This window comes from Ranitomeya variabilis, chromosome 1 (genome assembly GCF_051348905.1).
Source record: "Ranitomeya variabilis isolate aRanVar5 chromosome 1, aRanVar5.hap1, whole genome shotgun sequence".
Classification (NCBI taxonomy): Eukaryota; Metazoa; Chordata; class Amphibia; order Anura; family Dendrobatidae; genus Ranitomeya; species Ranitomeya variabilis.
The window spans coordinates 1037592986-1037618846 of NC_135232.1; the positions used below are offsets into that span (position 1 = coordinate 1037592986).

At 43.4% G+C, this 25861-nt stretch overlaps 1 protein-coding gene across 6 annotated transcripts in view; it reads left to right on the forward strand.

The window, feature by feature from the left end:
• Positions 1–25861, forward strand: part of CNOT7 (CCR4-NOT transcription complex subunit 7) — a 57683-nt gene that overhangs the window by 26082 nt on the left and 5740 nt on the right. For 2 of the 6 annotated variants that reach the window (XM_077279688.1, XM_077279687.1), the window contains exons 2-6: positions 9879–10092; positions 14056–14249; positions 16344–16505; positions 19176–19320; positions 20714–20824. In XM_077279688.1, coding sequence (XP_077135803.1) covers positions 9976–10092; positions 14056–14249; positions 16344–16505; positions 19176–19320; positions 20714–20824 — 729 coding nt within the window. In that variant the 5' untranslated portion in view covers positions 9879–9975. Of the gene's footprint in view, positions 1–9878; positions 10093–13747; positions 13894–14055; positions 14250–16343; positions 16506–19175; positions 19321–20713; positions 20825–25861 lie in introns of those variants that run through there. The other 4 variants (XM_077279692.1, XM_077279691.1, XM_077279690.1 and 1 more) reach the window with 3 other exon arrangements.

A 25861-nucleotide genomic window follows, 5' to 3' on the forward strand; every position in this document is an offset into this window, starting at 1 on the left:
CAAGATGCACTTGGAGGCATAACTGTGATGAGACAAAGTCCGGCAAAATTATAGATGGCCGGTATGTGTGTCGCAGAGGAGGACACTCTGCGCTGTCAGTCTGAAGTTATGTTGTGGTCTGGGACCTGTAGTCCCACATGTAAATGTGTAGTTCTAATGGGAGACTGGCAGTGCTAGTTATGAGAGATGGGCAGGTCAGACTAGCTACACACACCCACACTCCCACCCAGGGGAGTGGTTACAGGTATGTAATGTGACCAGGGTGTGGGTCACATGTTCCGGTGTTTGGATCTGAATGGTTCAACTGCAAGGCCCTGGAAGCCTGTGTTGGAAATCTTGGAGAATAGGATTCCTTAAGAGCACATGGCGGGGCTCTGGACCTGGCACATGCCAGTGCTGTGGAACGGTCTGATATCCGTAGGTAATTCTGACCGGGGTCAGTGAGAACGTCTGAAGGATACCTCTGTGAAGGAAAGGTATCCGAGAACCTGTGCGGCACCAACAGGTAACGGAAAGGGATCCGTGTGATACTGACCGGGGTCAGAGAGAGACATTGTGTATGGGGCAACTCTGAGGCCAAGAGGTTTCCAGGAACCTGTGAAGGTCGCCAACAGGTAACGGACAGGGGTCCGTGGGTTATGCTGACCGGGGTTAGTGACGGACTGTGGTAAAGTTGAATATGTGCAGACGGGGTTCAAGCTGTTACCAAGTTCTGAGGATGTGGTTTATGCTGGTGTGAAATAAACCTAAGAGACTGTGTTTATAAGAAAACCGTGCCCGAGTGCGTTAATCCCGTGCCAAGCGAGTGTCCCCCAAGACACGTAGTAGGTGAAACGCTACAGTACACAGTGTTATTCTTTATTTGTATTATCATAAAAAATGACAGATTTACAATAACACTTTTTAATATATATCAAAAAAACGAGTACACCTCAGGTGGTTTTACCCATCTGTAGAAAGTTTTGCAGAAATAGAAAGAATGGAATCACACATCAATAAACTACATGGCCATCATATTAAAGTGGATTCGAAAATGTCTCGGTAATAGGCGTAATACACAACCATATCAGTAGTACAGGAGATATGGTGTGTAATTCTATACGTCTTAGTACCATCACTGTTGTCGAATGTAAATGATCTCTCAATATATTGGCATGCAGAACAATAACCACATTTGAAATTGCCATACCGAGACATTTTCGAATCCACCACAATAGCAATCCAAAATGGCTCAGGGTCAAGGGTATAGATGGGGTCCAACTAGGGGTTCGGGGTGGAATTATAAAAAGGAATTATTGAAAAGAGAAACAAAATGGATGGTCTGCCTCGTTACCGTTACCCCCAAAAGGCCTTAATGAGTCATTAAGCTTCAAGCCCTTTATCTAAAGAGTAAGCGTGAATGTTAGTAGTATAATTTTTATATAAATATATTCTGCTGTTTTTATTTTTTCTGTTTGTTGTATGCTTTTGTAATATATGTTTAGGCGCTAGCGATGGGCTTTAGATGAATTTAAATGTGATATATACACCCATTCCATTTATATATGCCTTAGTTTTCCTTACCCACCCGTTCAGCTAAGCCGGAGCGTGTACCGCGCGTGCGCTGCCTTTTGCTGTGGGGAGAGGCGCTCAGTAAGGGCGTCGCATTGTCATGGTTACGGGTCCGGTCATGTGATCGGATCAGGTGATGTGATGACGCGCGCCTTGAGCGCCGCTCCCCTCTGCACGACACAACATGTCGGGGACGCGCTGCACACGGCTGCTAACAATCTCGGGAGGATTCCCCTACTATATAAGATGGTTACACATACCGCTTACTCACCTCCTGACGAAACTGCAGAGGCGGTGAAACGCGCGTCGAGGTGCAGCATTTTGGATCACACATTGGGGGCACCATGACTGCAGGTATATTGTGTTGATGGTTTGAGAAATTCATGGAGCTATTATATGGATTTATGTGAAGGGGTTAGGTGCAATAGTCACTTTTATTGAAAGTTATAAGCTATAGGATTTTTGTGGTGACATAAATGCACCTTATCCAAGTGATCCAATTAGCATTAGGCTTCATGGACAAATTAGATTTCATTTTACCGCTAGCATTTTTATGGTGACCAGTATAGATAACTATAGGCCTTCTATAGAACTTTAATGTGATGGCCATGTTGTTTATTGATGTGTGATTCCATTCTTTCTATTTCTGCAAAACTTTCTACAGATGGGCAAACCCATCTGAGGTGTACTCGTTTTTTTGATATATATTAAAAAGTGTTAGGCCTGTCCCACACACCCAGATAATTCCGGTACCGGAAAAATCGGTACCGGAGTTATCCGTGTCCGTGTGTCTGTGAGCTCACGTGGCACATCAGTGTGGCACACGTGCGGCAGCCGTGTGCCGACTGGGTACCACACGGACCATGCAGGAGACAGCGCTACAGTAAGCGCTGTCCCCTGCTTTGGGTGCTGAAGCCGCCATTCATTTCTTCTCTCCAGCAGCGTTCGCTGGAGAGAAGAAATGAAAAATCATTGTATTTTGGGTTTTTTTGCGGTAGAAATAAAGATCTTTGTTTCCCCCCCCTCTCACCCCCTGTGCGCCCGACCGCTGGAAAGAAAATACTCACCCGGCTCCCTCGAAGCGTCCTCTCCGCGCCGCAGCTTCTCCTGTATGAGCGGTCACGTTGTGCCGCCCATTACAGTCATGAATATGCGGCTCCACCTCCCTGGAGCCGCATATTCATGACTGTAATGGGCGGCACAAAGTGACCGCTCATACAGGAGAAGCTGCGGCGCGGAGAGGATGCTTCGAGGGAGCCGGGTGAGTATTTTCTTTCCAGCGGTCGGGCGCACAGGGGGTGGGAGGGTGGGGGAAACAAAGATCTTTATTTCTACCACAAAAAAAACCAAAATACAATGATTTTTCATTTCTTCTCCCCAGCAACGCTGCTGGAGAGAAGAAATGAATGGGGGCTTCAGCACCACGCTGGGGGGACAGCGCTTACTGTAGCGCTGTCTCCTGCACGGCACACGGACTGCACACGGACAGCATCCGTGTGCGGTACGTGTTTTACACGGACCCATTGACTTTAATGGGTCCGTGTGATCCGTGCGCTCCCACGAACACTGACATGTCTCCGTGTTTTGCACGCGGACTCACGGTCCGCAAAAAATCAATGACATCTGCAGAGACACATTGATTTCAATGTGTCTACGTGTGTCAGTGTCACCGGTACGTGAGAAAACTGACACCTCACGTACCGGAATCACTGACGTGTGAAACCGGCCTTAGGCTGTGTGCACACGTAGGAAAAGAGGTGCAGAATTTTCTGCTCAAAATCCGCATCTCCTGGCAGAATCTGCAGCCGTGGATTTTGTGCGTTTTCTATGTGGAATTGATGCGGATTTTGTGTGGTTTTTGCCACTGCGGATTTTTATCATGGAGGGGTGCAGAAACGCTGCAGATCCGCACAAAAGAAGTTATATGCACTTTTTTGAAATCCGCAGCAATTCCGCACTGATTTTCCACACCATCTGCACAGCTTTTTTTTTTTATCCCATTGAACAACATTGTACTGTACATCACAGTGCGGATCTGCAGCGTTTCTTCGTGGAAAAATCCGCTGCGGATCCGCAGCAAATCCGCATCGTGTGCACATAGCCAATCTGTCATTTTTTTATGATAATAGAAATAAAGGTTGTTATATTGGAAAATTACTCCTTCTTTTTCTCAATTGGTAAATAGTCTTTGGTGAAGGTATTCCCATTAGATTAGTATATGAGGTGCTCTCTTTAAGTGTGTGTATATATGTATGTATGTGTATGTATGTATATGTGTGTGTATGTATATATATATATATACAGTGCCTACAAGTAGTATTCAACCCCCTGCAGATTTAGCAGGTTTACACATTTGGAATTAACTTGGCATTGTGACATTTGGACTGTAGATCAGCCTGGAAGTGTGAAATGCACTGCAGCAAAAAAGAATGTTATTTCTTTGTTTATTTTTTTTTAAATTGTGAAAAGTTTTTTCAGAGGGTCATTTATTATTCAACCCCTCAACCCACCAGAATTCTGTTTGGTTCCCCTAAAGTATTAAGAAGTAGTTCAGGCACAAAGAACAATGAGCTTCACATGTTTGGATTAATTATCTCTTTTTCCAGCCTTTTCTGACTATTTAAGACCCTCCCCAAACTTGTGAACAGCACTCATACATGGTCAACATGGGAAAGACAAAGGAGCATTCCAAGGCCATCAGAGACAAGATCGTGGAGGGTCACAAGGCTGGCAAGGGGTACAAAACCCTTTCCAAGGAGTTGGGCCTACCTGTCTCCACTGTTGGGAGCATCATCCAGAAGTGGAAGGCTTATGGAACTACTGTTAGCCTTCCACAGCCTGGACAGCCTTTGAAAGTTTCCTCCCGTGCCGAGGCCAGGCTTGTCCGAAGAGTCAAGGCTAACCCAAGGACAACAAGGAAGGAGCTCCGGGAAGATCTCATGGCAGTGGGGACATTGGTTTCAGTCAATACCATAAGTAACGTACTCCACCGCAATGGTCTCCGTTCCAGACGAGCCCGTAAGGTACCTTTACTTTCAAAGCGTCATGTCAAGGCTCGTCTACAGTTTGCTCATGATCACTTGGAGGACTCTGAGACTGACTGGTTCAAGGTTCTCTGGTCTGATGAGACCAAGATCGAGATCTTTGGTGCCAACCACACACGTGACGTTTGGAGACTGGATGGCACTGCATACGACCCCAAGAATACCATCCCTACAGTCAAGCATGGTGGTGGCAGCATCATGCTGTGGGGCTGTTTCTCAGCCAAGGGGCCTGGCCATCTGGTCCGCATCCATGGGAAGATGGATAGCACGGCCTACCTGGAGATTTTGGCCAAGAACCTCCGCTCCTCCATCAAGGATCTTAAGATGGGTCATCATCATTTCATCTTCCAACAAGACAATGACCCAAAGCACACAGCCAAGAAAACCAAGGCCTGGTTCAAGAGGCAAAATATCAAGGTGTTGCAGTGGCCTAGTCAGTCTCCTGACCTTAACCCAATTGAAAACTTGTGGAAGGAGCTCAAGATTAAAGTCCACATGAGACACCCAAAGAACCTAGATAACTTGGAGAAGATCTGCATGGAGGAGTGGGCCAAGATAACTCCAGAGACCTGTGCCGGCCTGATCAGGTCTTATAAAAGACGATTATTAGCTGTAATTGCAAACAAAGGTTATTCCACAAAATATTAAACCTAGGGGTTGAATAATAATTGACCCACACTTTTATGTTTAAAATTTATAAAAATTTAACTGAGCAACAAAACTTTTTGGTTTGTAAGATTTATGCATCTGTTAATAAATCCTGCTCTTGTTTGAAGTTTGAAGGCTCTAACTTATTTGCATCTTATTAAACCTGCTAAATCTGCAGGGGGTTGAATACTACTTGTAGGCATTGTATATATTATATATATATATATATATATATATATATATATATATATATATATATATATATATATATATATATATATATATATATATATATATCTCTTATGATGTCTGCAATACATTAGGAGGATAAATGATTTAATACAAGTAAATTGAGCAAGGCCTCTCGTGTCTAGCCAGAATGTGGCTGGAAGTACCGGTATGCTAATCACGTACCTGCAGTCACATGACCGCCTGCTGACACCGGAGAATCCTGACAGTGTGCAGTGCGCTGTGAGGATTCAGAGGTCTGCAGTCACTTAGAGAGCCTGCATACTTTTAGCAAAACACAGAATAATAGAGACTCATTTGTATATGAATTAAAGCGAATATTTGTATTTTTGGATTTAAATCACTTTACTGTTGGGTTTTTGTTATATTTCTTTTCTTTTGGCTCTTACAGTATGTTACAGTGTGAACAGTGCCTTTTGCAGCGAAAGCCGGCACGGAGCTCATCACACTGCAGGATTTGTATCCCATCTTTTTTTCTCGTAAGCTGTTGTATGACCAAATCGAAATTGCAGTTGGTCTAAAATCAGTTTAGGAGGAAATTCAGGGGCAGAGAAAGCGAATAAACAAGCCTGCCATCGGTGCAGCTCACTGACAATCTGCACCTGCTCTGCGCTGGGCGGGATACATATGGAAAAGCCAGAAAAAGGGACAAAACCTTTATTACAAAAATTATTTTCAGACAAAATTGTGCATGATTATGCCAAAAAAAGTATATAATACTTTGACTACTAGGCATATATTTATGGGAGACCATGAATTATTGTGGCTTACTGGAAGGGTAACATAACAAAGCACCCAGAGGTGTGCCGATAGTGACAAGGGTAAGCGATATTGACTGCAGTATAAGATCAGTGGTGTGTAAGTCTGAGTGACACAGTGGCCACGTGGCCATACACATTAGTCTAAGTGGGGCCAGTCCGCTATGTATTGCCTATGGAGCATCACCTCTCAAGTGACTGCAGATGTCTTTCACATAAGGACTTGTTGGTCTCTAACGTTCCCAGACTTTACTCCTGTTGGAGATGAGACACCAACACAAAAGTCTGACATCTGCTTCTTCTCTGCTTCCCACAGAGAACACATGGATGCTCCTCCGAGCTGACTGTAACGACAGCGTTGAGAAGAATAGCTGTTTGGCCAACTTCTCTTTTAAAGCCTCCATAGAACTTGGATGGCAATCGGCCAATCAATGCTCCGGATGATTGTACAGCCGGCAGCTATCTAGCGCTCCTGTGTTTTCTGTGAGAGCCGCTGCCCGACATTTCTTGCGGCTGCTTACCTGCGAGGGTGTTTTCACATGGCGTTCTGTGTCCCCATCTGGGCACATGTCTGAAATCGCCCTCAAAACAGCGTCCAGATGTGTGCGGGGCCATAGACTGGAATGGTGACGGCCTGGGGAACGGGTCATTCCATGTCAAGTGAACCAATGATTTTTACCACTATATTTTTAATTCTTTTGAGATTTTGTTATTTGGTAATAGTGTGTCAGAGAATGCAAAATGTGAAGAGGAAAAAATTCTAGATATTTTTTTTGAATTTTTTATTGATTTTCAAAGTTCGGAAAAAGTGCGAATTTCGGTGTTGCCTGCCTTTACATTTCTCCCCATAACTCAGGCTAGAAAAGAGATAGAGAAACAAAATAACCACCATTCTACTCAGAACAGTACAGGCTTTCACCAGATATGTCACAAGAGTATCTTTGATAATATTCTACCTATGCGAACGCAAGCGCAAAACTTTAAAACGCATTTCCGAAAAAAAACGTTTAATTTAAAAATTTCAAAAGCTGCGCATGTGCCTGCTATGCTCAGAGCCACATCTATACCAAAATACAAGCTGGGATCGTGATGGGATCATATTTTAAAAAATAAAACTATTACAGTGTCAGTTCAAAAATCTTGATTTCAGATCTGTTCAGCCTGTGGTCTAACAGTGTGGGGTCTAGATTTAGTGTTGGGGCTGAGAATGACCAGGGGTAGACGGTGACTGCAGAGCAGATGACCGGCCGGCAGCTCGGGCCTCCACAGACCGTATTCACACCAAATCTTATCACCCAGGCAACTCCTCAAATGGAGGGAGAAAAATACTCTTAACGTCCAGTTCATGTATTGTACAAACCAGGACTACGAAGAGGAGGAGAGTTTGTTATAACATCGGTTACAGGAAGCAGAACCCATCACAGCGACTCAGCAATACCGGACTGTCATCCCATGTAGTGGAAATAAAGACATTGACGTCCATGACGTGGTAGAAGGCGGCACAAGATCGGCAATGGATGACACAACTGGCTATGTGACCTGTGAATATGATCGGTGCTGGCGGCTACTGGACTCTCCAAAGATTGTGAAAATGAAGACGTAGAAAGGACTTATCTGCACCTTCTGGTCCAGCGCCATCCTTTGTGTATCCAAGAAAACCAGACATTTTAAAAGTGAACAAAAAACAGATATAACTCCATGACAGCCGCACATACTCTGACACAGAAGGAAGCGGCCATTGCTAGTGAGCGCTTATGGACAAGATGACACTTCACCCACTAGAAGGGACACATTGATGATAGGTCAGTGTAAAAACCTACTATTAACTGTTTGATTAGTTCACATTTTATAGTACGAGGATTTAACTGCTGGACTATTCTTCTTAAACACTTCATAAATGACATGTTTAGTGATATAGTAGAAAAAAAATTGTTCCATGTATAAATAGGTGGTAGAAATATTGGTTCTTTTAATCTTGTTTTTAACATATAATTAGGATCAGACTGTATTTAGAAAACCACACTTGAGGATGTGATCACGTTTTTTCTTTTGGCTTGTTCAATGAATTCAGGTTGAAAATGCTGAGCAAGTTGTGTTATGATGATTAAGATGCATTTATTCTGGCACTTCGGTATTTGTTTTTTGCGTTTCTTTATTGTTACATATAAATGTTGAATGCAGTAAGTTGTAATTTGAAAGGAAAAAAGGAAGAAACTCACACAAACATAAAATCAGATGATTCAAGGCTTAAAAAAAAATACATATTTGATAGATCCCAAGTTGAATCCCTGTACAAATATAAACAAGGACACAAGTAACACACATGCATGTTTTCACAATTTTAAAACATACGTTTTTTCCAGAATTGCGCATCAAAATTTTTAATTTGATTTCTCCAAAACAAAATATAAAGAAAAATAGTCCTGTGACATATCAAATGAAAGCTGCTACCGTTCTGAGAAAAATGATGCCTCTCCCACCTCTATATCTTAATTCTAGCCCGAGATATGATAAAAAATGTAAAGCCATACCAGGCCAAAATCCATGCTTTTTCAAAACTTTAAAAATCTGTAAAAAATTAACTGATAAAGAAAATTCTGAACTTTTAATTTGTAATTAACTAAAGTTGTACTTCATAAAAACAAAAAATAAAAAAAATCTAAAGACGTAAGGTAAAAAAAATATTCATATTTGGATCACTTGATATGGAATGACCCGAACGTGAGCTCTGCTGTACAGCATTTTCGGGAGTCTACTCCTACATAAGGCTGACCCTCAGACGTAGTAGTCTGCATCTGAGTGTGCGCTTCTTGTAGGTGAACACTCCTGAAAAAAGTGCACGGCACAGGTCACATTCACTCTGCCGTCACTATTACTGTCTATGGCCCCTTCGGTGCCCCATTTTGCGGGGGTATTTCAGATGTATGTCCCGACAGGGACACAGAACACAATATGAAAGCACAGAGAAGAAAAGGACCGTCAGTCTGAAATTGAACACGCCAAATCATAACTCCCAAACGTCTTCTATCCGGGACCCCCAGTACACATTAGACTGTTGGCCAAACCCCTGATGTCCCTATAATATGTCGGGGGCCTTCAGTTGTATGGGCCCCACACAAGTTGCTCTGACCTTAGCAAACCCCGACCATCTATGCATTACATGGTAGCCCTCTCTCTCTTTTTTTTTTTTTTTTTTTTTTTTTCTGGCATCAAATACTGAATTTACGACTGGATGGGGTCTGGACACTTCACGTTTGTAAAATTTCATCCACATGTTGCAATGAAAATCCATAGCAGAAATTTTGCCATGGACTTGAAATGAAATTGTCACGAGAGTGAATTATTGCTGCACATTCTCACCATGGAGTTTGGAGTGCAGAGATTGAATTCTGAGGTAAATCCAGACAGAGAAATGACATTCATGCGGATTTCCGTTCCAAAGTGCAACTTCTGGTGCGGGGTTTCTTCACAACGTGTGAATAGGAGTCTGTAAAATCTCCCCCACCATGCTGGTATGGTAATACGCAACTGACGGTCTGCCTGGAAAATCTGCTCTTATCTGTGATGTGTGCACGTGCCTCGCTTCTAGTCCTCTGTCAGCTCACCTTTCTGCTTTCTCATTTTTCAGCTTCATAGAAGTAACCCAGCCCTCCACCTATGAAACACTTCTGTGGCCACGAGCGACATTTTGATGCCTCCCTCTGAGCCCCTCCCCCAGGACCACTATGCCGGCAGCCACAGTGGACCACAGCCAGCGCATCTGCGAGGTCTGGGCCTGCAACCTGGATGAACAGATGAAGAGAATCCGTCAAGTTATACGCAAGTATAATTATGTTGCAATGGTATGTCTAGGGGTTGTGTCTCTGATCTGGCTGCTGTGCATTGAGTATATGATGAGATGGGGATTATTCCTGCTAATCCTGGGCCTTGTGGTGGGCTGTATATGTATGTCTCTACTGATGAGGTATAACACGTAGGCGGATGTGCACCCAACCTTCCCTGCTATTCTGTCACCTACTTGTTACAGATGACTTGTAAATAAAGCCTAATTACTGTATAATGAAAATCTCGGTAACTCTCTCACATCTCCAGCCATATAGATCCTTATGTAATCCAGCTCACACCGCTTCCGGGTTTGTTACATTATCACTATGGGGCCCCCTCTGTGGGCCAAACACAATGTCCAGGTATCAGTCTGTCTCTTACTGACAGCTGCAGTCCGAGCCCTATAAGATCAGGACAGTTTTGCCCCCTTAAAGGGATTATAAAGGACTATTTACATTTTTCATACAGGCCTAAGAACTAACAGGATAATTAGTTGCTAACTACCTGCCTGTCAAGCTAGGTGCCAATCATTGCCAGTTCAGAGTGGTCACAGGCCGCTCCTGCTGGCAGTTGAGTGGCTTCCGCTGACGTCACATCGGTAGATCAGCGGCTTCTCTTCCACTCTGCTTTGTGGACGGGACTGACAGCTGGCTCCCCGCTGCCTAACTGCAGGTAACTGGCTGTCAGTCAGCATGATGCAGGCAGTCAACAGAGCAGCCCGGAAGAGGAAGACCTGCTCTATTGACTTGGAACAGCTGAATCGCTGGTAGGAGCGGTCGGTCCATCAGTGCTTCATCCCGTGTTTAGTGACCAGATGCCTGTGTACATTACACATATCAAGTAGGTGCAGCTGGAGAAAATAGCGCAGATAGGGTCTATCCAAGATATAATTGGTTTAAAACAATCAACTTGCACTCACCAGATGGAGCTATATATTAAGCTCGTAGGAGATATTCACTGCAGCAGATCCACAGCTCCAGTAACGGCCACCAGATAAATAGAAATTGGGAAAAAAGCGTGGACTTATTCTGCGCTGCTGAATAACTGAAGTATATTAAATAAAATGTGGTTTTATTCAATTCATTTCAAAGTACTGAGACTTCTTCATGAGGAAATACCACAAATGTACAGATACAGACACTTCAGACCTTGTAATAGATGGAGGATTCAAATTGGCGCCAACATTTGAATTCTCTCTTTTAAGGTTTGAAGTGTCTGTATCTGTACATTTGTGTATACATTTAATATACCCGGATCTTCAGTTATTCAGCAGCGCAGAATAAGTCCACGTTTATTTCCCAATTTCTACATCACACATATATGTCAGGAGATTTTAATTATTTAGGGTCAGAACAAGATGTCAACAGAACTGAAGTCAGATTACAAAAAGGTTACAAATAAAAAAAAAAAGTTTTTATTTAAAGTTTTCACTAAGTAGAGAAAATATGGTACCATCACAATCAGACAAACCCCTAGACTAAAGACAGTATGCACTATGTGAGAACAAGTATTGGGACACACTTCTCAATCCTTCATTTCCGGTTTCCCACTCAGTCCCTTCACCTCGGTGTATAACGCCCAGCCCCTCGCAGTGCCGCTGCGTGTACCAATAGTAGTGATAGAATGGCTCATCTAAAGAGCTCAAAGAGCTTTCTTCTATTTAAAATATTCCCCCATCCCCTGTGAGTGATATCATGGAAGGATGAATAAACCACAATAGTTCTGCCACGAAATGAAGACCACGTAAAGTTACAGAGCAGAGTCACCGTGTGCTGAGGAGCAGAGTGCGTAAAGATCACTAACGCTCTGCTGACTCCATATCTGTAAAGTCCAAACTCCTTTGCCATTAACATCAGTACAAAAACTGTGCACTGGGAGCTTCATGGCATGGGTATGCATTGCCAAATAGCTGCCTGAAAGCCATACATCACCAAGCACAATGCCAATTGTCAGATGGAGGGGTATAAAGCTGCCGCCACTGGACTTTGGTGCAGTGAAACATGTTCTATAGAGTCTAAGTGGCTTCTCCTTGTGGAGAGTCACATGCCAGGCCTGTCATGCCAGTCTGAGGAGACTTATAAGCCATGCGATGGTCCTCTAGGCAATTATATGTGCTAATTATTTCTTCAGAGAGGAAGAGGACTTGATCTCAATGCCACCTATTGGAGGTAGCAATCCTAAAACTCATTATTGATCCTTAACGCGCCTTGATTGATGCTGTATGCTGGTTCGGCTTTTATCCCAAGTCATGTGGCAGTGCTATTTAAAGGGTCTATATTGATTTTTAGGATCGCTGCTTCCAGGAGCTGGCACTAGAGTTCATAGATGGGCGTGTGCACAGCTTTTGTAGGTGCCAGAGTAGGTTCCCACACCATTAACATATATTAAGACACTCGGCACTCAAATTAGGTGATCAGATAATTTAATATTGTCCACACTAGTAGTAAGCAAAACGTTTCGGTCTTACATCAGACCTTCATCAGTTACAGAACAGAGTAAGGTTACTAGATCAGGTGGACCAGTAATCTTGGTTGGGGATCACTAGATCATTAAACAGTCCATGACATGAAAAAGCGGGGCAAAGGTTGTCAGACCTGTGCACATATAGGGTTAAGTGCGACGTGCCTCACTGACATGTGCGGACACAGGACCAGCGGTTGTCAACTGGCACCTGAAGGCACAGCAGCATATTGAGCCCTGAGTCAATACGAGAGAGGGACACCTGTAAAAAGGCTCGAGTTGCCTGCCATGTGGGTAGTGTCCACCTAAAAGGACAAATTGAGAGAGGACCTTGTGTGAAGCCTCAGGCAGCAAGGGACTGAGAATACAGCGCAGTAAGGACGTCTTCCAACCCCACCTGGCTAGAGGGATTCCGAATCGCTTCCAGGCTGCCTGGATTCCAAAGACTGCCTGTAATCTGTGTATCTGAATGTCATCAGTAAAAGGTAAAGAGATTGCAACCTTGGGTCCTCCAATTCTTTCCTGCACTTCACCATCTATCATCCCTGGGGACTAAGCTCTACATGTGGGGAGCTATACCACCTCTGCTGCAATACCATCATCCCCAGTGGACCCCTTTAAGCAGCGTTGGCCTTCCCTGGCCGAGTACCACAGGTGGCATCACGAACACTACTACATTAGACTTTATTCCCATTTCTGTTAATCCCCCTTTTATTGGACGCCCAGGGCCACGGACCTGGTCACTGCCACTGAGACACATCACTTTAAGAACCGGACCGGTTCCAAGTACCCCACGGTCCTAGCGGTCACTCCACATCCAGTGTAATCTGACGGGCAGCTTTGTGCTCTTCTGCAAGAGAAGAAAGCCAGTGCCACCTATTAAAGGTTGCAATTATTGATGACTCTGATAAGGTGTTATCTGAGCATGCTCTTGTGATAACCGAGTGTCTTCGGCGTGCTTGAAAAATATGTTCGAGTCCCCGTGGCTGTTGAACAGCTGCAACACATGCAGGGATTGCCTGTTTGTTACGTAATCTCAAATATTAAGTTCTGTTTTTCTAATGTATTAGATACTTATTTCATGCAATAAAATGCAAATTAATTATGTAAAAATCATACAATGTGATTTTCTGTATTTTTTTTTTAAACATTCTGTCTCTTGAAATATACCTGCGCTAAAAATTACAGACCTCTCCATTCTTTGTAGGTGGGAAAACTTGCAAAATCTGCAGTGTATCAAATACTTCATTTCCCCACTGTATATATTTTTCTATGGACCATTACTTGTCTATACGTGTCCCTACGCGATCTGGCGCTTCTACCGACAGTGATACACTAGTGCTATGTTATGTTCTGCGGTGGGTTTTGTAATTCTTCTTCTCTAAATAAATAATTTTTGACTATTCGTGTGCATTCAGGGATTGCCCCCTTTAGTGAATGTAATCTGAACTAAAAAAAAATAAATCAAACCTTGTTAGGGAAAAATTCTTGTACATATTGTGTTCTTCTTTTTCTCCCAGGACACTGAATTTCCAGGGGTAGTTGCGAGACCAATCGGAGAGTTCAGGAGCAACGCCGACTATCAGTACCAACTATTACGCTGTAATGTGGACTTACTGAAGATAATTCAGCTCGGGCTCACCTTTATGAACGAGCAAGGAGAATACCCACCAGGGACCTCCACGTGGCAGTTCAACTTTAAGTTTAATTTAACGTAAGCATCACCCCGCGGGGTATTAATAAGATTGTGTGATCGCCCACCAGGTCACATCCATATTGGGGCCCCACCTTGTTAGGGTCATTGTACTGAACACGACACCCCTCAGAATAATATGATTTAGATGTTCTCACTTTTATGGAACGTCAGTCACTGAGGTGGTAACTGAAGACCCAACCATGTGTTCTTTGCCCCACTAATGTCTAGCCAGCCGCCACACATTTAGGGTACATTGTAGGCAATGGCTCCACATGTCCAGGTAACAATTTGACATGCCATGTTTTCTTAGTACACTTGACCCTTACTGTGACTGATCCTCATTCTCCCCCTATGGTTAGGAGAAAAGACTGCAAAATGAAGGCCAAGGTTGTAGTTAGGATTAGTGATGAGCGAGTGTACTCGTTGCCCGGGTGGTCTCCGAGTATTTGTAACTGCTCAGAGATTTAGTTTTCGTTGCTTCAGCTGCGTGATTTACAGCTGATAGACAGCTTGATTACATGTGGGGATTCCCTAGCAACCAGGCAACCCCCACATGTACTCAGCCTGGGTAGCAGCTGTAAATCATGCAGCTGCCGTCAACGAAAACTAAATCTCCGAGCAGTTACAAATGCTCAGAGACCACCCGAGCAACGAGTACACTCGCTCATCACTAGCTAGGATCTCAGGAGCGGACATGTCATTGAGGTGCAGCCATACAGGAGTCCAAGAGGTAAGGGGGCCACCACCACCTCCAAGGCATCTTCTTTCACGGACACATAAAGAGGGCACATTATCGTTATTGGACTGCAGAAGGGCCCATATACTATTTTTTGCACAGGGGTCCTCTTCTGTCTGTGTTTCTTACTTAGTAACTGACCTAGGGGAAAGCTGGGAAACTACCATAATATGCACTTTTGTAATTTAATTGCCTTCTGTGGGTGCAAAACTATCAGGGGTGAAGCTCTCCCACCAAAAAAAATAAATGCTGTGGCATGTGGATTTTGCTTTGACTTTGCTGTGTATATCGCCCTCTCTGTTGCATGGCAGCAGGTGAAATCTCTAGTAAAACGTTGGCACAAATATGCTGCATTTAGAGAATGCTGTCTTCATTATAATTATTCTTTACTCACTAATCGGCAGTTTTGCAAATGTTGACATGTTTTGGGGCTGTCATTTTATTGTTAAGCACTTCATTCTTCTGTGGAGGCCAAGGTAGTAACCTGGTGTAATACAGAATGGTTGTGGAGTGTATTAATGTCTTGTGTACTTTGAGGGGAAATCATCATGACTGGCGTTTCATATGGCAGTCCTGATCTAGTGTTCGCTGGAGTAAGGCTATGTTCACACTTTGCGGTTTTTGCTGCGGATCCGCAGCGGATTTGCAGCTGCGGATCAGCAGCAGTTTTCCATGCAGGGTACAGTACAATGTACTATGGAAAACTAAAAACCGCTGTGCCCACTTTGCGTTTTTCCGCTTGAAAATCCGCGCTGATTTTCGGCGGAAAAAAAGAAGTAGCATGTCAATTCTTTCTGCGGAATCCGCAGCGGTTTTCCACCTGCACCAATAGGAAAGTGCAGTTGGAAACCCGCAGTGGAATCCGCAGTAGAAACCGCACAAAAAACCGCAGGGAAAACCACCGCCGTTTTGCACTGCGGGTTTTACAAATCCGCAGCTGAAAAATCCGCAGCAAAAAAAGCACAGTGTGAACAAGCCCTAAAAGTCACCAAATTCATTAAGAAGCGCCCACCTCCTGATGAGATTGCTGCATTTTTCTGCTAATCTGGGTACATTTCATCCTTCTGAAAAGTTCTGTCAAGGTTCCAAAAAGTTGGAAAGCTGCCACATAAAACATCATAAGAAGCACAATTTTTCTGCAGTAGTTTATCAGTAAAAAAGACTCTAATGATGATGTCCTCTTTGTCTTTTCGCTGAAAATTTCCCTTTAACTGTCTGCAAACTATATAGAGTAACATTAGCCGTTCCTTCAGTGTTTGTTGCTTGGCTTCTGGTAGCCAGTAAAATAGACTTGCAGATGAGGTTCTCTCATTACATGGCTTTATACTTATGTGCAGGAGGCATCTAATTTGATAAGTCTCCTTGTCTTTCCCCAGGGAAGACATGTATGCACAAGACTCCATAGAGCTGCTCTCTTCAGCTGGGATCCAATTTAAGAAACATGAAGAGGAGGGCGTTGAAACTCACTACTTTGCGGAGTTGTTCATGACTTCTGGGGTAGTGCTTTGTGAAGGGGTGAAATGGCTTTCTTTCCACAGGTCAGTGATTCTTCATCTAATCCTTACACAATCAGATATTTATTGCATATGTATTAAGGTGAAAATTTACTTGAGAAGGGGAATGGTGTGGTGTTTTTTTTTTTTTGTCCAAATGCTAAATGTGCCATATAGGAGGCATACTGATCGGCTGCAGTGGTCTGATTGCTACTTGTCAGTAACGTCCCTACTCCCAGCCTAGCAGAGACTATCGGAGCGGTGTATGCCTTCATTTTTTACAGCATGGCTCCCCTCTGGCACATTTAGCTGGTGGTTGTCCACTTCTTTGAAATGGATAAACTAAACTTAGGATACATTATCAATATCCCACTGTTAGCCGTTACCAGCTCTGGAGGCGGACGGATGAAGACAGTATATGTAGCTTCATGCATTCTGTGGCTGATGGGTTCTGTAGGTCCGTTACTATTCAAAGAAACAGGCGCTAATCTGCTGTACCCGGGAGCAGCCGCTACGCACATTTCAGAAGTGTCATAGTAGTGGAAAATACTTGTGAGGTGCATTTAGACAGGCAGTGGCTAGAGTAATTTGTTGTGCGTTTAAGGGCCTGTTCACACAGACCTACACAAACTATATGGTAATGCAATCATTCTGTCCCCATACATCATCTTTTTTTTTTTTTTTTTTGTCCCGTGGCACATACCACGGGACAATGTGTTGCTGACAACAATGATATTTTTGCAGGCATAAACTATTCAGTCGGCTGATGATCAGCCCTCTTCATTGTGTAGGACAGTGTGGTGCACAGTACGAGGCATACACTGCGCCGTAGGTGATTCTTCACAATGGGAGGTTACTGCCTCTGACAGCTTTATACACTGACATGTCAGATGTTGTCATATAGCTCCAGCAACTAGCAAGAAGAAGAATAAATAATCATCCTTTAGAACGGATCCAGCAGTAATCCGTTGACAAAAAGTAGAGCAGACACAACTTTTTTATCAACCTGAAAAACTCTGATTTCAGCTGGATCCATTTTATTGACATTGAAGTCCATGGGAAATGGAACCATTTATTAGTTATCTGTTGTTCTCCCATTTGAAAAGGATCCAAATACCTCTTTAACATATACTACTGGAACGTTCATGTAGTCATCGATTTGAATCTGATCCAGTAAACAAAAAATAGATCCTTTTTTTAACAGGGAAGAAATGGATGGCTGTTTAACAGATCCATTTTCCATAGACTTTAATGTTAAAAAAAAAACTGGAACAGTTGAAATCAGTTTTTTTCAGGTCGACAAATTGTCTGCCCAACATTTTTGTTCATGTATTGCTGCTGGATTTGCTCTGATCATGTGAACGTAGCCTTACATCCCGGAGGCTTGCTGCTGCTGCACATATTAATATTGTGGCTCTCAGCCAAGTTTGCCATTTTGTGTAAAATGTTAATCTGTCTCTGGACAAGCTATAAAACATTTACACCAATATCTCTATGTCCATTCATTGGAGTATCAGGGTTTAGACTAAACACTATCTATGTAGCCCCCTTATGACCACGAGTAATGGCAGGTCAGATCTGACGTTGTTTCTAGCCATCGACCATGTAGATGCGATCTATGAGCTCTTATGTGCTGGTGACCATTAATGGTACTTCTGAGAAGGATGTGATGTCAGTCCTGCTTTAGTAAATTCCTAGGACGATTTTTCCCCTCAGTGACCGGCCTTGTGCGGTGAGATGACCGCTGCCAGCACTGTGAGGATGGGCGCTGTCCCTGATCACACTATTGGAGAAGTCGGAAACAATGGAGCCATGAGCCTTTCATCCATACGAGCCCTGTACTTGTTCTCATGTAACCTTCACTCTTCTTCTGTATTATATTTCTATTCCCTCCTACTGGCTTCACTCTTTCCCGGTCTTCCAACACCCATAACTCTCTTATTTTTCCGTTGACATAACGGTATAATGGTCTGTAGTTTTTTCTTTTTTGTGGAACCAGTTCTAATTTTCTGGGACACCACTCACTTTACTATGTACAGAAAAATGTACAAGCTGTAGTTATTGTAACCATTTTGGGGTACATATGACATTTCAATCTCTTTTTAATTACTTTCTTGGTGAGGTGTGATGATTGAAAAGCAGAATATTTAGCTTTTTTTTTTTATAAATCTCCTTGTTTTCCGTATGGGTTAATTTTCATATTTTGATTGGATGTAGCGCTACCAAATCTAATGATTTTTTTTTTCTCAATGTCTTTGTTCTGTTTTCATTTTGGGAAAAGAGAGATTTGGATTTTTTTTTCATTATTATTTTTAGTCCTTCAAGGATCTTAAATCAGCCTGTACAATATATTGCCATACTTCAGTTATATATACATACAGGAAATAATGATCTGCTGTGAAACCTATAGGAGGGCAAAGATGGAGGCCACGAGGGTCCTTCAGTAGGCCCCTGTCTGCCATGAGGGGTTTCTTTTAGATGAGCAGTAGAACAGGACCCCTCTGGATGGCACTGGGTAAATAAGTCAGTCATGTGGAGCCGGACGGGGAGAAGCTTGCTTTTCGCAGTATGTTCCCTCTGCGGTGCGGGCTGCATGACTCTAAAGACCGGTTCACTTTAATAGTATATTTCTAATTGCCTTTTCTCTTCTAATTTTATGAAATAATCTTTAAAAAAATCTCCCCAATGCCTCTTCTTTTTGCTATTGTTTTGCAGTGGATACGATTTTGGCTATCTAATAAAGATACTGACTAACTCCAATCTTCCTGAGGTTGAGCTAGACTTCTTTGAAATTCTACGTCTATTTTTTCCTGTGATCTACGATGTTAAATATCTCATGAAAAGCTGCAAAAATTTAAAGGTGCGTACATATACAGTAGATACCAATCTGTTTCTTATTACCAGCTATTAAAACTACTTTTTGGTGCAAGACAGATTTTGGTAATTATGCCCAAGACTTTGAATTGCATCTATAAATTAAATTTATTTGTGATATCATTAACCTCCTGCCAATTGCGCACACCCCAAATCCAGAGTTCTGCATCGCTCATAACACTGCTGCGATAGCTTCACGTTGGCGAGCACCAGCGCTGCATGAACACGTGCACAGAGCAGGAGGACGTCCATCAGGCTGCACACAGAATGGAGTACGGGCTTGTAGGCTTTCAGTTGAGTCCATACACCGCTCTGTGGTTGGGAGCACACCAGTGTCATTTTCTGATGTTCTGAGTGCTCTGCTGGGGTCGAAGGACCAGGTGAACCAATAATCAATAGCACTTTTGTAAAACATATAAAAATAAAGTGATATATACCCTATAAATTGTGCCAGCTAACTATTCCATCCCCTAAGTACTGACCTGGCTCATAATACAGCGTTGTACCACACAAGTTCTACTTTGTAAATGTATAGGACAATCCAACGTGGTGAACATTTTTGGTCCTGAGACCTTCACCAGACTGCTTTAGTGTCCTGAAAATTTAGTTTCTATTTCTTTCACCATTTGCTTGCTAACCTGTCTATTGATCCTGTGATTTCCATAATTCCACTACTTTTTCCTTCCTCGTGTTCAATTCTGGGGAATGTATTTAATGTTGGGTTTGAGGGGCAGTTCTAGAGAGCCTCAGAGTAAATCTGTGTGCCATACTTCACCTTTTCAAACCCTATTTAATGTGTATGACCAATTTTATTCTAGAGAGGACTCACTAGGGTGCTGATCATAGACCCTCTCCCCCATTCTAACATTTTAGATATATGCCAAACTAATCCATACCTGCAGGATCTGGCGTCCACAAGGGCATGAAGACCTCTTGACTCTTCTGTGATATCAGACGTCAGGGGATAGAATGATTGGGTGGTTGAAATCCGTGCAATAATCAGATGTACCTGGTAGTGGTTTCTCCACTCTCCCAATTCAGAACAGAAGGTTGTCTGGGCACACTGTGAGGAGAGATGGCTTGCCACCGGACAAGCAGCCAGCCGAGGCTTCATACGTGTGGCCAGCCTGCCTTATACCTGATCTTCAGGTCATGTACACTGACAGCCGGCCTACTAAACAAACATTTAGGAGGCCAAAGGATTTTAGGCATCCAGCTCTCAAATGAAAAACTCTGTTTCTCCTTTGCTGCTGTGTATTTAGGGTTGTGTAGATGTTAGTCAGCAAAGGATCTTTTAAGCTTACAGAGTAACCAGTCAGTGTCTGTGCCCTCCCCAAACTGAATATCGGCTGAGATCTAATCATGGTGTCTCTTGTCAGGGTGGATTGCAAGAAGTGGCTGAACAACTGGAGCTGGAACGGATAGGACCCCAGCATCAGGCCGGCTCTGACTCGTTACTGACCGGAATGGCATTCTTCAAGATGAGAGAGGTATGAAATCAAAGGTTGTTACCAAGTGTTGGTCCTTATGTGCACAATCAGGCCAACCTTAGAGTGTGATTTACTATGCAGGTAAGGAAAAATTACAGTGGATCTTCAGAGTATATTCCTGTGTTGCTTTCTAGTATGATAGATCTGATATACATACATGTATATGTATGTATATATATATATATATATATATATATATATATATATATATATATATTATAATCATGTACGACGAGTAAACGGGTAGAGTTCATAGATCATTATTTAATAATCTCTTGACAAATTCTTAATCTTGGCTCATGGGACTTTCGCATAAAAAAAATGTGATGTAAAAATTTTAATGTGAACATTTGAGTAGTAGATGTAACGCCTTCTACTTCACATGAGGACCACCCCAGGAAATGGAGACCAGGAGTCACCTCTGCTTCTGAGGATAAGTTTATCCGAGTCACCAGCCTCAGAAATCGCAGGTTAGCAGCAGCTCAGATTAGAGACCAGGTCAATGCCACCCAGAGTTCTAGCAGCAGACACATCTCTACAACAACTGTTAAGAGGAGACTTTGTGCAGCAGGCCTTCATGGTAAAATAGCTGCTAGGAAACCACTGCTAAGGACAGGCAACAAGCAGAAGAGACTTGTTTGGGCTAAAGAACACAAGGAATGGACATTAGACCAGTGGAAATCTGTGCTTTGGTCTGATGAGTCCAAATTTGAGATCTTTGGTTCCCACCATCGTGTCTTTGTGCGGCACAGAAAAGGTGAACGGATGGACTCTACATGCCTGGTTCCCACCGTGAAGCATGGAGGAGGTGTGATGGTGGGGGGGTGCTTTGCTGGTGACACTGTTGGGGATTTATTCAAAATTGAAGGCATACTGAACCAGCATGGCTACCACAGCATCTTGAAGCGGCACAATATTCCATCTGGTTTGCATTTAGCTGGACCATCATTTATTTTTCATCAGGACAATGACGCCAAACACACCTCCAGGCTGTGTAAGGGCTACTTGACCAAGAAGGAGAGTGATGAGGTGCTACGCCAGATGACCTGGCCTCCACAGTCACCAGACCTGAACCCAATCAAGATGGTTTGGGGTGAGCTGGACCGCAGAGTGAAGGCAAAAGGGCCAACAAGTGCTAAGCATCTCTGGGAACTCCTTCAAGATTGTTGGAAGACCATTCCCGGTGACTACCTCTTGAAGCTCATCAAGAGAATGCCAAGAGTGTGCAAAGCAGTCATCAAAGCAAAAGGGGGCTACTTTGAAGATCCTAGAATATAAGACATATTTTCAGTTGTTTCACACTTTTTTGCTAAGTATATAATTCCACATGTGTTAATTCATAGTTTTGATGCCGTCAGTGTGAATGTACACTCTTCATAGTCATGAAAATACAGAAAAATCTTAAAATGAGGCTTGTCCAAAGTTTTGGTCTGTGCCTGTGCTGTATATGTGTGTGTGTGTGTGTGTGTGTATATATATATATATATATATATATATATATATATATATATATATATATATATATATATATATATATATTTTATTAGTATAGTGACCCTCGGGCCACATGTGGTTGATACAGTCAGTGTAGCCCTGGATAAATGCTGTCATACTGACCTCGTCAGCGTAACAGGCAGCACTGAAAAGCAATGTCGCCAGGTTGAAATGTCGAAGTTTTTGCTGTCTTGGAGGAATAAAGATTTTGGTTTATTTTGCTTTTTGTATTCTTCGCCTAACGTAGGTGCTGTCACCTCTCCCTCACACAATATACTCTATATAGAGTATATAGTATAATATATACTATATATATTTCCCTGAGGCTCGGATACCTACCGTCAGAATACTGGGCAAATAATGCAGAATCCCAGGTCATGTGTGATCACACTACAGTTTCCCCATCATGGTTTATACTGAGTGAATGGGGAATGCTCACTGCAACAATGTCTGTGTACTGCATATGCATCTTATCAAAGAAGATCCACCGCTGGATCGGATGTGTAAGCATCATATTTACTACTAGATATTTCCAGCCAGCTAACGCTCGGCATGCTCATTGCTATCTAATTAACGCTGCTAGTGATTAAACTAAAGTAAATAATGACAACATTCAATAGCGCTTATGCAGGTGGTAAATTAATTTAAAATGAAGTTAATAACAATAATAATAATTACAAATCAGAATACTAATACATTTTATTCACAGTGTAAAATCAAAAGCAAACTGGATTCGTGTGGTAATGTGGGGACAGAACCTCGTGTGGTAATGTGTGGGGATAGAGCCTCGTGTGGTAATGTGTGGGGACAGAACCTCGTGTGGTAATGTGTGGGGATAGAGCCTCGTGTGGTAATGTGTGAGGACGGAGCCTCTTGTGGTAATGTGTGGGGACAGAGCCTCGTGTGGTAATGTGTGGGGATTGAGCCTCATGTGGTAATGTGTGGGGACGCAGCCTCATGTGGTAATGTGTGAGGACGCAGCCTCATGTGGTAATGTGTGAGGACGGAGCCTCGTGTGGTAATGTGTGGGGACAGAGCCTCGTGTGGTAATGTGTGAGGACGGAGCCTCGTATGGTAATGTGTGGGGACGGAGCCTCGTGTGGTAATGTGTGGGGACGGAGCCTCGTGTGGTAATGTGTGGGGACGGAGCCTCGTGTGGTAATGTGTGGGGACGGAGCCTCGTGTGGTAATGGGGGGGCGGGATTATGTGTGGTAATATGGTGAGGGGGCGGGATTATGTGTGGTAATGTGGTGGGGGGGTGGGATTGTGTGGTAATGTGGGGGGGCGGGATTGTGTGTGGTAATGTGGGGGCGGGATTGTGTGTGGTAATGGGGTGGGGGGCGGGACTGTGTGTGGTAATGGGGTGGGGGGGCGGGATTGTGTGTGGTAATAGGGTGGGGGGGCGGGATTGTGTGTGGTAATGGGGTGGGGGCGGGATTATGTGTGTGGGGCGGGGCTACTGTGCAGGGGCGGGATTAGCGAGTAATCACGATGCCTCATATATATATAGATAATACATTGGAGGGAATGTTGTTAATGCTCGGGCTCGGCATTCATTTCCCTACTCATTCATTTACCTTGGGAAGAAGAAAAGTGACACAAATATACGGATAGATCTGTCACCAAATTTTTCATGTTAAACTGGACACAACATCTAATAATGGCTGCAGAACAAGATAAAACCTTTTTTTTTTTTGTTCTTTATTTCGCCTCTCCATTGCTAATATATTAGCAGTCAAACTATTTTGAAATTAATGAGTTAAAGGGAATCTGTCATCATATTTTTGCTGTGTAATTTGAGGACAGCATGAGCTAGGGGTACAAAGCACAGATGTCAAGGACTTGTCACATGCCAAGCTGTGTGCAGATGTTTACTTACACTGACTTTTTATCACCTGGAGATGATCATTGCTGTGACTAGCCGGCCTGCGGGCATTTGTCTGACTCTGCCCCCTCTTGTGATAAGCCGCTCACTGTGTATAGACTATGTACACAGAGCCTGGTGGGGTGGGGACAGTTTTCTTAAGCTCTGCATCATTAAATCTAAAACCTCTGATTGTGTCAGAACGGCTGCACCCAGTAATCTAAGTGCTACATAGCTGGATTCAGGGTCTATTTGCCTACGTCAGGCTGCTCTCAGATGAGGTAGCAAAATCCTGCTCATAGATTTGATTTTCTTCTGTTTAGTCCACATGGGTGTTACCAGATAGAAACTTATACCTGGAGAAGTACATGCCCCAGTGAAGAGTGCCTGATGACACCCAATTGGACTTGACTACAGTTTAGTGATGAGTGAATATACTCGTTACTCGAGATTTCCCGAGCACGCTCTGGGGTCCTCCGAGTATTTTTTAGTGCCCGGAGTTTTAGTTTTTAGCACCGCAGCTGAATGATTTGCATCTGTTAGCCAGCATAAGTATATGTGGGGGTTGCCTGGTTGCTAGGGAATCCCCACATGTACTTATGCTGGCTAACAGAGGTAAATCATTCAGCTGCGGTGCTAAAAACGAAAACTCTGAGCACTAAAAAATACTCGGAGACCACCCGAGCGTGCTCGAGAAATCTCGAGTAACGAGTATATTCGCTCATCACTACTAAAGTTAACTCATTAGGTGCCAGTACAAGAAGAGTCCACGCCTTCTGCCTGTCACAACCCCAGCGTTTTAATTGAGGAGAGGGTATAATGTCCTTTCCCAGGCCAGGAAGGTGACTTCCACTAGTACAACCTCAAACACCCACAGGAGGGCAGCATACCTCTACCTTGATGAAGATGGCACAGGCTTCACTCTTCTTCCTCAGTTGTCAGATATCATTTTATATTGCACAGATATTGATGCGACGAGCCGTAATATCTCATGGAATAGGGAGATGATACATGAACAGCTCTGTAATTAAATGTCGGCTCAATCCTATCATTCATGGATGCAGATGTTGGCTATAAAAATGCCACCCGTACACGGGGAACTTTAACTGACATCTCAGCCTTTTTCCTGACATTTTAAAGGTGTTCTGTCTCTATGATTTCACCCCCCATCCTATTGATACACATACTATGTGTATGAAGCTTTATCAAAGACAAGTCCATTTGCATCAATCCAACTGCTGAAGTCCTGGAGGAGAAACAAACAGATTTCTCTGAGACGATATATTACAAAGTACCTTATTTTCACATGTACTATAAATCTATGCCCTACCAATAACAATGGTGGTTACTGTTGAGGGAATCTGCAGCTGCTCCCTGACCCTGGATGAGTGCAGTGGTGTGATCAGCGTCCGCACACAGGGTACCTGCACGCTAGCGCCTGGCTCCTGCCTGTTTGCGGCTGCTGCTTGTTGCGCCCAGATCTGCGAGCGTCTTCAGTAAGGAGGGGAGAGCGTTCTGACGTGAAGCTGCTGTCTGCTCGCATCAGATGTCAGAGCTCGCCATTGTTGGCATCCGTGCCGCGCACTAACACTGCTCACACCGCCGTGCTCATCCAGAATCTGTGCGAACACACCAATGATGTGACACCGCAATCACTCTCCGCTTCACAGGCATGTCA